We start from the raw sequence: 13,981 nt of genomic DNA, 5'->3' as shown, positions 1-13,981 counted from the left end.
CTTCTCGGTTATCCAAGAACTACACTTAATGCATACAACAACAGGGGGGGGGGGGGGGGGGGGGGAGAATGCATTGCTGTAAATTTGTTCCTTCTGTGCTTTATTACGGGCCTCTTCACTGGATCTTCTGCAATGCAACAATATGCTGACGTCACTTAGCCCTGCCAAAAAATGCAACACATGCCCGTTGCTACTAGCACTTCACCAGAACGGCATGATGCACGTTTCTTTTTTGCCCACCTTCGATAACAAAAGTGTCCCTGCCTTTTGGCGTAAATTTCAACCGTGGTCAGAGATAGATTTCATACCGAAAATGATCTTCGTTTAGATCTCACCATCCCAGAGTTCGTCAATTGTTTTGTAAATACTCTGAGGGTGCACAAATGCATCATTTCTGATTTGCTTAACCTGTTCACCCACCAAAATGCAGAAGTGCCAATGCGTCAGGTCTATAAGAAACGAGTTCATATGGGCAGAAGACTAGAGACATTATTGCTGAGATAAAATGATACTAGTCAACCTATACTGTGAAATCTGTGTATGCAAACTTATCCACATGTATCAAGAAGAAAAAATGGTAAAAACATCATTTCCTGCACTCACGGATAACTGAAAAAGGGAATCTGTACCTGTTCAATTTCAGAAAATTTGGCACACAGCTCTGCAGGAATGGACCAACCGAAGAGGTCAATGTTCTCCTTCAACCTCGACTCATTGGCACTTTTGGGAAGCACGCTCTGACCCTGCTGGATACCCCATCGCAGAGCAATCTGTGCCGGCGTTTTCTCCAATCTCTCGGCTACCGATGCAACCACCGGATTATTGGCAACGGCTTTCATCCTGCCTAGCGGCGCATACGCCTGCAGAAAGAACATGAGCAAATTGCCCGGAATCGTAGAACATGCCAGGCTTAAAACCATGTTGACTTACAGAGAAATGAACTCCATTGGAGCGGCAGAACGCTCTGAGCTTGGCCTGTTGCCAGCCGGGGTGGCACTCCACCTGATTAACAGCTGGAGGAACACGGGCTACAGCAAGCAAATCGGCCAGCTTCTTGGTCGAAAAATTGCTTACGCCTACTGCGTGAGCTTTGCCTGAACCGTACAGCTTCTCCATTGCCTGCCAGGTCTTGGGCATATCAAGCTGGACAAAGTTTTCTGGACTGAGTTCGCTGCCTTTCTTTATCTGAAAGGGCCAATGAATCTACGAAGATCCCAGAAGTTATCACTTAGCTTAGTTACTAGTAGTAGCAAAGAAAGGGGTCTGTCCACTCTTTACATATTCAGGTTACCAGGTACAGGTCAATATACTCCAGCTGCAGATTATTCAGAGTGCTGTCCATTGCCAACGGAACATCTTCAGGTGCGAGATCGCTGCACCTGCATAGCTTGACTCTCCGGTTGTTACGAGATCGATGGACACGAGAAAATGGCTAAAGTAGTAGCAGTATCCAAGGTAGTACCATATCTTTGAGGTGATGAAAAGGTCTTCTCGCTTGACGACGCCGTCATCGAAGAGCTTGTTCAGAGCAACGCCAATCTAGGATACGCGTTAAGGGCAACTATAACCAAAGTGCCATCGCAAATGTGAATCGAAGATACTAATTGCAGGGACTGGGTTAAGGCTACCTCCTTCTCGTTCTTGTATAGCGGCGCGCAGTCGATGTGCCGGTACCCGGCCTGCCATGACAAGCAAGCAAGAAAGCAGGATTAAGCAGCACGCATGTACAGGTAGTACACGGGCACAGAACATATACGGATGTAAAACTCAGAACAAGAAGTGCTCGAGGGAGGGGCAAACGGCGAAGACCTTGACGGCGGCGGTGACTGCGTCGGCGACGACGCCGGGGCCGGCCTTGTAGGTGCCGAGCCCTACCGAGGGGATGCGAGCCCCGGTGTTGAGCGTGAAATAGGTGGCCATCTTCTTCCTCCTGGTCTCTCGTCTCGCCCGCCGCTCTCCTCTTCCGTCGCTGTCTCGGTCTCGTCGAGAGCGACGATATGGTAGTGGGAGAGTCGTGCTGGATATCCGAGGAAAGGATACGGACACACTCGAGCGCGCGTGCCAAGAAAAAAACGAGCTAAAAGATGGCGAAACCGCGGCCCCATTTCAGTCGCGCCTAGCCTGCAATGCATACACGCCTTTGTCGATTGTGCACGGAATCTAGTGCTCTGCAGGAACGATCGATACTGTTTGCCCAGCAAAAATTAGATCGGGAATCAGGCGACATGTATTTATGCGAAGAGGAAAAAAAATTCATGGGCGGGAGTTGGCAAGGGATGTCATTAGGTCCCTCTACTTTCAAAATGTCAATTCTGAGTCATACGCTAAATGCACATTTGTTTATAGGATAATCAAGTTAGCACGTTCACCAAATTCACAGAGAGAATAAATGGAGCATAAAAAGAAATAGTGTGAGGAGATAAACGATGAAATTCCAATACAGACCAATGATGCCTGGCGAATTAACTTCTTTGGTCACAGTTTACCAGAAAAATCAATTGATACTAGGACTAGGATGGACTGCAGCAGCTCGTGACACAGGATGGCATCAGAGCTTCCGAGCACTGAACCTTCAATTCTAAAGAGCAAATTTGGAGATAAAATGATCTGACAGGCCCTAATGGAACGCTGCTCCCTGCTCAGGATGAACAACGGTGTCCTTCCTAAAGTTCACCATCCCAGAGCTCCTCATGGGTCTTGTAAACGCTCGCTGGGTTAACAGCGAAGTTGCCTCTAAGTAGCCTAGCCTGAAGATCACAAAATAAAATTGTCAGATGCATTCAGTCGTGTTATGTAAGGGTCTTAACTCTTAAAGGAAAAAAGATGGATGCAATAGTAGTTCAATATTATTGATTAATGAACTGGATTGGTGAAAGAAGGTTCAGAAATTTTTACTGATATTCTTCTAGAAAAACAATTGATGACAGAGGTCGAGAACTTTTCTGTGTATACAGACATTAAGTGGTTTACATTGAACAATATAGACAAGGAATACAGCTTTGCCCTACGCAACAAGCAAAAATGATGATTGGACAATGATGGCGTTGATTGGATTCTATTCTACCCAAGGTGAATAATAAGGCATGAACTCTATCTTGCTTTCCCAGAAAAAACACACTCTATCCAGACTGGTCATGTGTCAGCACCAAATAGCACAAAGTTGGACATCCACAAGTATTTTCATGCCAGGTAAGCATCACAATGTTAAAAAAATCCAAAGTTACAAAAATGTGTTTATTAATCTTACAGCAAGTATTCTTGAACTCGCACATCTTTTATGTTTTTTTCTTTTTAATAGAATCTCAGAGGGAAAGGTTCGTACCTTATAAAAATCAAGTCATGAAGATAAGTAAATCTAGTGGCAACATTTCAAGAAAGAATTAGCGAGCCACAAACAGGGGGGCTCGGGGGCTACAAATATAAGATGTGATGCAATATTTGTTTTCATGGAGTTGGTACATATAGCACCATATATCAAGGTTGAGAATGGCTAGGGGCAATCCGGTCATGGGGTTGATGATCTTATTATTCGAAAACATCCTAGGTTGCCAGAGAACTGTGACTACAGCACCAGGACAATTTTTCAGCTAGTGTGCGGGGGTGCATTAAGGGCAGGGGACAGCATCTCGCTGAAACATAATTCGTCTTACATGTATAATGACATGTTTATAGTATATTAGTAACTATTGCAGCTGTGGTTATTTCTTTGCAAGTGCACAATCAAGGGAAAAATAAGTAGGGACCCGCACCCTTACTAGATTCCTGTACAGCACTACTGGCGCTTCGAGATCCAAGAAAGCTAAAAAATTACAGGTGCTACTTAACCCTAGCAATTTAGAATCCTCCAAGTGATTTGTTTATCAGAATAAATCCAAATCATATGAACTTCAAAGGAGCATAACAAGGACACAAGGTAACGTTTTGAAATGTACATTATCCTATAAAGGTGTTTAATTATCATCAAGAAATATCAATGCAATTTTATCCTCATTAAAGTATCGTGAAGGGTACTCGGTACACATACCTGCTTAATCTCAGAGAACTTTGCAAGCAAGTCATCTGGAATTGACCAATCATAAACATCAAGGTTTTGCTTTATCCTTTCTTCATTTGTGCTCTTCGGAAGTACACTGTGACCCATCTGAATGTTCCAGCGCAGAGCCACTTGTGCTGGAGTTTTCCCAAGTTTCTCAGCTATTGAGATGATTATTGGTTCTTTAAGGACATTACTATTCATCCAAGTTGTACCAGGTGAACCTAGTGGTGAGTAAGCCTGCAACATACATACAGATTAAAAAAATAGAAAAATGATGTTCAGCAAAAGCAATCTAGTTTGTTTGGTGATAAAGAAATATGTGCGGTAATCAGACTTACAGTAAGATGAACACCAGTTGACTGACAAAAGTTATGGAGCTTAGTTTGCTGCCAAGCAGGATGACATTCCACCTGATCCACAGCTGGAGGTACACGAGCTACAGCAAGCAAGTCACCCAATTTCTTCGAGGAGAAGTTACTGACACCAATAGCACGAGCTTTGCCAGCATCATATAACTTTTCCATTGCCCCCCAGGTAGCAGGGATGTCAGGTGTAACAAAATTCTCAGGACTGTGGTTTGTTCCCTTCTTGACTCTAACTGGCCAATGGATCTACAAAATACACAGATGATCAGAGATTTTAATTGAATAATTCATAAACATCATGCTTAAATAAACACATTCAACTTTCAAACATAATCATCAAACGATAATCCGAAGGTACCAGTCTACCAGAGAAAAAAATGTGGCACAACATAAAAGACAAAATTCATCAAACATACATAATATTCTCTGCAATGTATTCATGATGCCAAAAACAAACAGCAGAAGTGACCTTGAAACAATAAACAATTTTACACCAGAAATTATCTTCAGATTGACAATTTTACAATAAACAATTTTACACCAGAAATCAAGAACACCATGCCAATCCATACCAAATAAGATGGAGGAACGCCCATGGATGTAATACGGCTAACTTTTTTTTTTTTTGAAAGAAATATGGTAATATGGCTAACTGAACAGACAGAATTCAGGGAATAGGAGCACATATATTCAATACATGGCATAGAAAACCATGTTTCCAGTTTCCACATTAGAAACCATACATAGAAATAGCATGCAATAGACTGGCATGGAAAAATAAATGATCATACTATGATTAACATTTAAGCATAAATTAGTTCAGCTTGCCAAGTAGACCTTTTTTTGATAAAAAATAAATGAAAATATACAGAAGTAGCTATATCAGCACACACAAAGGGAGATGTTAATGGTATAGAGACCAGAATAGAGGAAACCAGGTGAAATATGATTGTAAATAGGAAATGCGTACAAGATAAAGATCCAAGTACTCAAGCTGCAAATCATTCAGACTTTCATTTAGTGCCTCAGGCACATCTTCAGGAGCATGATGATCATTCCTGGAAACATAAGCCATCCCCAAATCAGGTCGACATGAATGACTGAAAACTTCAAATAGGCATACTCAACTTGAGATGCATGAGACATAAATATTGGAATATCACCAGAGATTTGAGCATACCATAGCTTAGAGGTGATAAACAGATCTTCTCGCTTCACTACACCCTCTTCAAATAGCTTCTTCAGCGCCACACCAATCTGGACAATCCAAAAATGGATATGAGGCTTTCATTGCTCCAATTGTTATGCAATATGAATGGAGACAATATTGCAGGCAACATTTGTCTTATCCTAAGAGGGGTAAATGCTGCTTGCGAGCTATGCATGCCATAAAGCCATGTCAATTTGGCCACTGAGTTTCAGAATAGTCCTTAATCAGGCCTTTATTCATACCCTAAGTCAGGTTCACTATAAGCCCATACTGGACAGCGATATTTTGCCCATGTAAATGTTAGAATAAATGGACAGGAGAAATTTCCAGTATTAACGATATGGTTCTCACATGGAGGGATATGATTTGTACTCCTAGATTGCAGTACTTGTATCATTGTTTTTCTTGTTCTCTAGATGCATGTGCAGGAGAATAAATAACAAGTCATACATGCACCCAAAAAACAAGAACCATAAGGAAGTGAATCTATTGGCCGACACGTTTTGAACGCATGAGTACTTGACCAACCAAAGCTATGTACCAGTACCTAAAAAAGGCTACAGTTTGGAACGGTCTACAAAACTAGTTAATTGTTACCTCCTTTTCATTGCCGTAAACTCTGGCACAATCGATGTGTCGGTAACCCGCCTGCACGATCCGAAAGCAATCGTGTGAAATTCCTGGGAGAAGAAGAATCTCCCACAATTCAGGAAACAGGGTTGCACAAAGGGATTGTAATCTGGAAAGTCAAGGGAAGTGGGGGAGAAAACAGGAGGCGGACGCGGGTTTATGCGGACCTTGACGGCGGCGTAGACGGCGTTGCCAACGACGCCGGGGTCAGACTGCCAGGTGCCGAGCCCCACGGAGGGGATCTTGGCGCCGGTGTTGAGCACGAAGTGCCGCGCCATCGCCGCCCCTCTCTGCCACTGGGCGCTCTCTGTCACACGGCAGAAGCACCGGAAATGGGGGAACGTAGAGGGGGCGGGCGCAGCAGAACGGTGGTCGCGAGGAGAGGGAGGGGTGGTCAGTGGTGCCTATCAGCGATATATAGGGCGGCGCGGGCCCGGTCGGCGAGGCCGGCTGGGCGCGGCGCGGGGCGGGGCGGGCGTCGGGAACCGGTGGCCTCGCTCGTTCGGGGTGCTTCGTTCCGACTAGGCTGGTCACTGGTGCGGGTGCGCCAAGTGGCTTGCCGGGGTTTCTGTTTCCTGGCCGTGAAAACGACTGATCACGAGCAACACTGCCGAGTACTGACACAGCATGCATGTTGAGAATGGGCATGGGATCGGATCTTTTGACTTTACCTGAAAGAGCATTCTGCTTTTCGCCTCTCCGGAGACCGGAGCATTCCAATAGTGTGATTTCCTTTTTGGTAGGGCGATTGTATTAGGCCTTCTCCAACGCAATTGCTTGTTGTGCTGTCCCAGTGTCCGTCGGCAATAATACTCACAAAGCCGCTGGTTTTAAAAAGTTAGGACTGAAAGTCTTGTTCGCTAGTTTATCGTAAAAGAAAAATATTGTTGATTGGCAAAATAAATACGGCTTATAAGATAAACAAACGGGCTCCCTCTATGGACCATGAGAGGCTCTTGCAGAGGCGTCGACAACCTCATTTGAAAAGCAAGGGAAGGCTGCAGCTTTTCGGAATCGCATGACATATATATACTAGGACGAAAAAACATTTGCTAAATATTAATTATGACGAATCTCTAATAGCTGTATTTCACTATGTGTCTAAAAAACAGTTGGGATAAACTATATCCCTATCTGTCTCATTCTAGCTAATAGTTTTGTTTTAATAAGTACTCCCTCTATCCTCTATGTGTATCGTTCTAGAAGTAGCAGTTGTTGTCTAGATTCACACAATCTTCAAGGTATCTGTCCGCACTTGTGTCTAGATTTAGCTAATTTTTGTTGTACTTAGGCTCCGTTTAGTTTCCCACCCAAAAATTTTTCATCCATCCCATCGAATCTTTGAACACATGCATGAAACATTAAATGTACATAAAAAAATAAACTAATTACACAGTTTGGTTGAAAATTGCGAGACGAATCTTTTAAGCCTAGTTACTCCATGATTAGCCTTAAGTGCTACAATAACCCATATGTGCTAATGACAGATTAATTATGCTTAATAGATTTGTCTTGCAGTTTCCTGACGAGCTATGTAATTTATTTTTTTATTAGTTTCTAAAAACCCCTCCCGATATCCTTCCGACACATCCGATGTGACACCTAAAAAATTTTCATCTCCAATCTAAACAGGGCCTTAGTGTAGAGCCAAAACGACGAATATATCAGGACAAGAGAAGTATATTTACTAGGAGGATTCCCCGCGCGTTGTTGCGGGTATGAAGAGGAAATATAAATATGGCTTCATTGTAGTCTATTGAGTCATCTAAATATAGTTTTAGTAGTCAGTTTCGAAAGAGGAAGAGAGGAGATCATGTGAGAGAATAATTGCTAGCAGTATGCATGCATGGTCATGTTTCGACAGCTACATCCACTACTGAAATTATTTGTGAGTACGCACTTAATTGCATGCGACAGAAGGAGAAGTGGATGGTGATGTGGCGGAAAGAGATACAAGAGAATTAGTTTAGTGGGGTTTGTCTTTATAGAATATATAGATGTACGTGTGCTAATAACAAATAGAAACCACTAATACATCCAGTTTTAGCTGGTGGACCCAAGATTCCAAATAACACTCAACTAACAGGGAGTAGTTAGCTAGCTATTTTGATATATGAATTTGTTGGTCAGCTAACAAGAGTAGCTGCTAGTATATACTATCAAACAGGCTCTAAAATCATCTTGTCATTTGTGGAACGTGGCTGACATGATCGCACGGGGATGTGAATTATGGTTACCTACTCCTGCTTTTCGTCGATTGGGCCGTGTCCCGCCCCGGTTATTCATTTGGCATCTACACGAGGAGGTGAAGCGGAGGAACCTTTTTGTCCGCAATCGTAGAGGCAACGCAGAGGAACCTCTTTGACCATGTAACATCATCCGCACTATATATTACGAGTCGCATCTGTTTAAAATTAGAGCAAAGAGTGCTCTAATGTAAAGCAGCAAGAGACTCAAGAGACAAATGAGAGTAGAAATTTTAATTCATTGATCATACATATGTGTGTGTATGGTGTGTGTGAAAGAACATTTTTGAAAGGAAGCCTTCTAAAAGAGCTGTTGATCACTAAGGTCAGTCTCAGTGGTCCGTTTCATGCACTATTTTCAAAACAAATCCGCTGACAGAGCATCAATGAAACGAATAATAAAACAAACTTCACAATGCATGTGTTTTACCTTGACGTTTCCTAGGCTGGACAAAGCATTTAATTACTGCAAAATGATTGGATCACATGCAAGATGGTGAAACGATTTAGCCCTCAGTGGGGATTTCATCCCGTTTCACCGCGTGGGAAACAACGTCCGCGGAGTTTCACCATTGTGAAACTACTTCCTTCTCTCTCTTCTTCGTTCCATACAAAAAGTGCAATTTTGCTGACATGACACTATAATAAATGTGCATGACATCCTGGTAAAACCTTCACTGAGACTGGTCTAATAAAGTGAATCATGGAGGGCCAATGACAGAGAGCGAGTCGTCCACGAGTCCAGGGTCCAGCCGAATTGGCAGCCAATGAGGCAACGCAGAGGATGAGCACGGTCTGTCCACTTAGGGCACTCACAATGCATACTCTATCATAGAGTCTAAAGTTATTTATTACCTCGAACAATGTGGACTTAGAGTCTAAATAAGACTCCAAGTTCATATTGTTCGAGGTAATAAATAACTTTAGACTCTATCGTAGAGTCTGCATTGTGAGTGCGATTGGCGAGTCAAATGCGGGATTGGCGAGTCGTCGATATCACGACTCACGAGCGTAAGCAGTGACGGGATCAGTTCGCCCTTTCCTTTTCCCTGAAAACGGCTGTATCGGCCTTTGTGTCTCTGTCGTCTGTGCTGTGCGCACCAGAGTCACGGGGGGTACGTTGGGCCCGGAAGCGGCCACGTAGCCACCGCCACATGTCGATTACCATCCACCACCGTCGAGCGATACCGATGCATGCATGGGGCTTTCAAGTTTCACCCTCTCGGTTCCAAACTTCTGATGCGGGTTTCCTGTTTGTTCAACATCATAGGGAGAAATAGGCAGTTCAGGTCTTGTTTAGTTTCCCTTGAAAACCAAAAAGTTTTCAAAATTCTTCATCACATCAAATCTTTCAACACATGTATGAAGTATTAAATATAGACAAACATAAAAACTAATTGCGTAGTTTACTTGTAAATCGCGAAACGAATTTTTTGATCCTAGTTAGTCTATAATTGGACAATATTTGCCACAAACAAACGAAAGTACTACAGTAGCGAAATCCAAAATCTTTTCGCATCTAAACAAGGCCGAAAACGTGTTTGGCTGAAACTTTGGCATCGCCTGTCTTTGTCTCGTCGCCTCGTCGGTTCTCGGTTGCACGGTCGGTTCTCTTCGGGAATTTTGCTCGGCGAGCCTTTCCTTTTGAGTAGTGTAGAAAGGTCCCCACTACCGCCGGAGCTTCGCGCGTTTCGTCTGAACTTTTTCCGCGTGGAACGGAAGCCCGAAAGGGAAGGATGTTCTAGTTCCGCGTTGAGCGCCTGCCATTGTAGTTGTGCTCCCGCTTGGGCTCCTCGCACCGTTCCCATCAGCTGGGCCGATGTTCTGCTTGTGCGTGGCTTCGGATAGGGCTTGACGGTGGCCTGTGACGAAACAGAGCCCATCATGAGAGCACCCCGTGGCCAGAGACCCGCCACGCCAACGCCAGAATTGTTCAAAACGGGCAATTTGTTTTGTGCAATTGTGCAGTGCTAGATGCTAAGCACAGGCACAATAGTAGTGTTAATGTGCTAATCATATTCACAGGCACAAATAAGTTATCCTTTGTATAAGTAGATAACTGTGTACAGATAGGCGATGCCAATTGTCTGATGCAGATACGTACTGGAAGAACAGGATCGGATAGAATGCAGCCACCTGCCAGGGTGATTAACTGCTTCATTCAGAACAGAAGATCAACATCCACGGTGACACTAGGGATGAAAACCACCGTCATTTCCTATGCGCGAATATGGAGGTGTATGCCAAGTGCCCGGCACTAATATAGGTTTCTCCCTGCTCAGGATTAACTCCAAGATCGATACTAAATTTCCCCATCCCAGAGCTCCTCAAGGGTCTTGTAAACGCTCTTTGGATTAACCGTGAAGTCGCCTCTGACCAGCCGAACCTGAAGGTCAACAAATACGGTAGTCAGATACACTCTGCAGAGTCTGCACTATGGAAAAAAAACTCTTACCTCTACGAGAAAGTAAATAATAACGAGACAAGTTGATTTGAAAAAATATCTAGAAAAAATGCAAATTTATCCTTTGAACTTGCCCCCCACCCACCCAAAGCAAAAAAAGAAAAAAAGAATACCAAATCTTATGAATTTTCACATGGTGAAATTCCAAAGTATAATTTCACCCTATGAAGATGTCCAATCATAATAAAAATACCAATGCAATATCTCCCCTTTTAATAAGTATTAAAAAGAGTATCACAAACCTGTTCAATCTCAGAGAACTTTGCAAGCAAGTCATCTGGAATAGACCAATCATAAACATCAAGATTCTGCTTTATCCTTCCCTCGTTCAGGCTCTTTGGTAGTACGCTGTGACCCATCTGAATGTTCCAGCGCAGCGCCACCTGTGCAGGAGATTTCCCAAGTTTTTCTGCTATCGAGGTGACGACTGGTTCATTCAGGATGTTACTTTTCATCCAAGCCGTACCAGGTGAACCCAGCGGTGAGTACGCCTGCAAAATGCAGATACAAAGTCAGTAAGAATAAGAACATAGCCCTCTAACATAAGCAAGCCAGACCCTTAAGTGTGCTGCAGACTTACAGAGAGATGAATACCAGTTGACTGACAAAAGCTATGGAGCTTAGTTTGCTGCCAACCCGGATGACATTCCACCTGATTAACAGCTGGACGTACACGAGCTATGGCAAGCAGGTCACCCAATTTCTTTGTTGAGAAGTTACTCACACCGATTGCGCGAGCTTTGCCAGTATCATATAATTTTTCCATTGCTCCCCAAGTAGCTGGGATGTCAGGTGGAAGAAAGTTATCAGGGCTACTCCAGTCGGTCCCCTTCTTGAGTCTAAATGGCCAATGTATCTACAAAATTACTCAGTATTATTTTTTTAAAAAATCATTAAACAAAGTTAAATAGCTCCAATAGGTAATTATCTAACACTCCCTCAAAGAAAAATATAATTCAATTTAAATAAAGTGGTAAAATTCACCAAACAGATAATATCTTTTCTAAATTCAAGATGCCAAACATGATGCCCAGAGAAACCTGTAGATAATAAAACAATGTACACCAAAAGTAAAACATAATATAAATCAATAGCAAACCATATGGAGAAACATGTATGGGTGTTAAATAGTGGATAATTGGATATAAATCGTTGAGTTGGATGTGGATGTGTGGCTAGATTACACGAATCAGAACCCACATATCCATGGACAATAGATGATCAGGTTTCCAGATTAAAACTAAGAATTATTACTAAGCAATGGACTGGCATGGATAACACATATGTGTTGATAAACTTCATAAAACCTTAGGATTATTGTAGCCCGATCCAGATCAATACCCCTTGCTTGCTGAGGTGCCTTATTATTAAATATAAAGAAGAAGAAGAAAAGGAGTATCTAAAAGTAGAGTAGAAATCTCAATGTTAAGTACACACAGTGAGATAGTAATAAGACAAAGGCAAGATTACAGCAAATAGATAGTGAAACATGACTCTGAAATGGAAGATGCATACAAGGTATAGATCCAAGTACTCAAGCTGCAGGTCGTTCAGACTCTTGTCCAGTGACTCCGGCACATCTTCTGGAGCATGATGATCATGCCTAAAACATATAGCCAATCACAGATCAATTACATGCAAGGGACTAAAACCTCCAAACAAGCATCTGGATACTCAGTAAACTTAAACTGCAAAGAAATTCCTGCAAGAAAGTGATGAATTAATAAACTTCTGGATACTCAGCCCTGAAGCTTTGAGCTTACCATAGCTTAGAGGTGATAAACAATTCTTCACGCTTCACCACACCCTCTTCGAATAGCCTCTGCAGCGCCAAACCAATCTGGATAAACCCGAACGAAAGTGGATGTTAGCGCTCTCCATACTCAAATAATTGCTACTCTATTTGAATCGGGACAATATTATTGCAGACAAGCATATAGACTATAGAGTAGTAGTTAGCGTTGGAGCTGAAGATGCTACTCGTGAGTTATGTGTGTGATGCTTGGCTGCTTGCAATGCAGAAGTGATACCTCCTTTTCGTTGCGGTACGCCCTGGCGCAATCGATGTGTCGGTACCCCGCCTGCAGGATCCGAAAACAATTCCACATCCGTGATTCTCCCAGAGGCAATGGCACCACCCAAAAAATTCAGAAAAGGAACTAGGGCGCGCGGCGGGGTGGGGATGACCAGAAGAAATCAAAGCGCGTGAGGTAGGGGCGAGTGCAAGGCGCGGCTGTGCGAAACCTTGACGGCGGCGTAGACGGAGTCCCCGACCACGTCCGGCTTGGACTGCCAGGTGCCGTACCCCACCGAGGGGATCTCCGCGCCGGTGTTGAGCACGAAGCGCCTCGCCATCTCCTCCGCCTCACACACACACACGCACTGTCTCAGACTGACTGACGCACAACACGGTGCCAGCTTCGTCGCAACTCGAAAGCACTTATTTGTGCCGTGCTGCGCCCGGTCATGCCATGCCCGCCAGGGGCAATGGCTTTTGCTTCCGGCCGGCCGGCCGGCCGGGGTTCGGTTCTGGGTGGGCCCCGTGACAGAGAGCGGGCGAGCCCGTTCGTTTGTCTTTATCAGTTAATTTCAGCCATCACTATTCAGATCAGTGAACGGTCTGAATTTCCTATACAAAAGGAAACTTGGAACTTTAGAAAAGGCTAATCTAAAACTTCGTGGCGTTTGTGCACAACACAAATACGATTACTTATGGCTAGCCGTCCCCTGGATTTCATCGGCGTCTCCGTCGTACGTGAAGAAGAAGAAAGAAGCAAAGAAAACTCTACGTTGATGACTATGCAAGGCGCCGAACGCATGAGACGGCACCTGAATGCATTTTACTATTGGATTGATCATTGATGAGGCATGCATAGCATACTTTGCAGTGGTGGGCCGTGGCAGTACGAAGAGCGACGCCTCCGCGAACCACGGTTTTGGTGGGCCGTGGCAGTACGATGAGGCATGCATAGCATACTTTGTAAAATATTTTACAAAATAACACGGTAGCACTATCATGGGATTTTGTAA

At 43.6% G+C, this 13,981-nt stretch overlaps 3 protein-coding genes across 3 annotated transcripts; all 3 read right to left on the bottom strand.

The window, feature by feature from the left end:
- Positions 74-2,177, bottom strand: LOC8060093 (NADPH-dependent aldo-keto reductase, chloroplastic). The gene is made up of 7 exons (XM_002456589.2): positions 1,810-2,177; positions 1,629-1,679; positions 1,463-1,539; positions 1,292-1,379; positions 931-1,203; positions 630-860; positions 74-408 (listed from the first exon to the last, which is right to left on the bottom strand). The coding sequence occupies exons 1-7, from the start codon at positions 1,918-1,920 to the stop codon at positions 325-327; spliced, it is 915 nt and encodes a 304-aa protein (XP_002456634.1). The 5' UTR covers positions 1,921-2,177; the 3' UTR covers positions 74-324.
- Positions 2,321-6,758, bottom strand: LOC8060092 (aldo-keto reductase family 4 member C10). Its single transcript, XM_002456588.2, has 7 exons — positions 6,409-6,758; positions 6,209-6,259; positions 5,582-5,658; positions 5,372-5,459; positions 4,375-4,647; positions 4,025-4,273; positions 2,321-2,747 (listed from the first exon to the last, which is right to left on the bottom strand). The coding sequence occupies exons 1-7, from the start codon at positions 6,517-6,519 to the stop codon at positions 2,664-2,666; spliced, it is 933 nt and encodes a 310-aa protein (XP_002456633.1). The 5' UTR covers positions 6,520-6,758; the 3' UTR covers positions 2,321-2,663.
- On the bottom strand, positions 10,484-13,503 carry LOC8058902 (NADPH-dependent aldo-keto reductase, chloroplastic). The gene is made up of 7 exons (XM_002456587.2): positions 13,196-13,503; positions 12,982-13,032; positions 12,715-12,791; positions 12,467-12,554; positions 11,532-11,807; positions 11,194-11,442; positions 10,484-10,873 (listed from the first exon to the last, which is right to left on the bottom strand). Exons 1-7 carry the CDS (start codon positions 13,304-13,306, stop codon positions 10,790-10,792), a joined length of 936 nt encoding a protein of 311 aa, XP_002456632.1. The 5' UTR covers positions 13,307-13,503; the 3' UTR covers positions 10,484-10,789.

The sequence above is a fragment of the Sorghum bicolor genome, chromosome 3 (genome assembly GCF_000003195.3).
Source record: "Sorghum bicolor cultivar BTx623 chromosome 3, Sorghum_bicolor_NCBIv3, whole genome shotgun sequence".
Classification (NCBI taxonomy): domain Eukaryota; kingdom Viridiplantae; phylum Streptophyta; class Magnoliopsida; order Poales; family Poaceae; genus Sorghum; species Sorghum bicolor.
This window is presented reverse-complemented; position numbering and strand designations above follow the sequence as displayed.

What these genes read in the sequence shown, in the direction of transcription:
- LOC8060093 (XM_002456589.2), bottom strand. Translation starts at nt 1,920, where the DNA reads ATGGCCACCTATTTCACGCTCAACACCGGGGCTCGCATCCCCTCGGTA. An exon ending in CAGTCACCGCCGCCGTCAAG is followed by an intron (nt 1,680 to 1,809) that starts GTCTTCGCCGTT and finishes TTGTCATGGCAG; the next exon opens with GCCGGGTACCGGCACATCGA. An exon ending in AGTATATTGACCTGTACCTG is followed by an intron (nt 1,204 to 1,291) that starts GTAACCTGAATA and finishes GGATCTTCGTAG; the next exon opens with ATTCATTGGCCCTTTCAGAT.
- LOC8060092 (XM_002456588.2), bottom strand. Translation starts at nt 6,519, where the DNA reads ATGGCGCGGCACTTCGTGCTCAACACCGGCGCCAAGATCCCCTCCGTG. An exon ending in AGTACTTGGATCTTTATCTT is followed by an intron (nt 4,648 to 5,371) that starts GTACGCATTTCC and finishes TGTATTTTGTAG; the next exon opens with ATCCATTGGCCAGTTAGAGT. An exon ending in AGTTCTCTGAGATTAAGCAG is followed by an intron (nt 2,748 to 4,024) that starts GTATGTGTACCG and finishes TGTGATCTTCAG; the next exon opens with GCTAGGCTACTTAGAGGCAA.
- LOC8058902 (XM_002456587.2), bottom strand. Translation starts at nt 13,306, where the DNA reads ATGGCGAGGCGCTTCGTGCTCAACACCGGCGCGGAGATCCCCTCGGTG. An exon ending in AGTACTTGGATCTATACCTT is followed by an intron (nt 11,808 to 12,466) that starts GTATGCATCTTC and finishes GTAATTTTGTAG; the next exon opens with ATACATTGGCCATTTAGACT. An exon ending in AGTTCTCTGAGATTGAACAG is followed by an intron (nt 10,874 to 11,193) that starts GTTTGTGATACT and finishes GTTGACCTTCAG; the next exon opens with GTTCGGCTGGTCAGAGGCGA.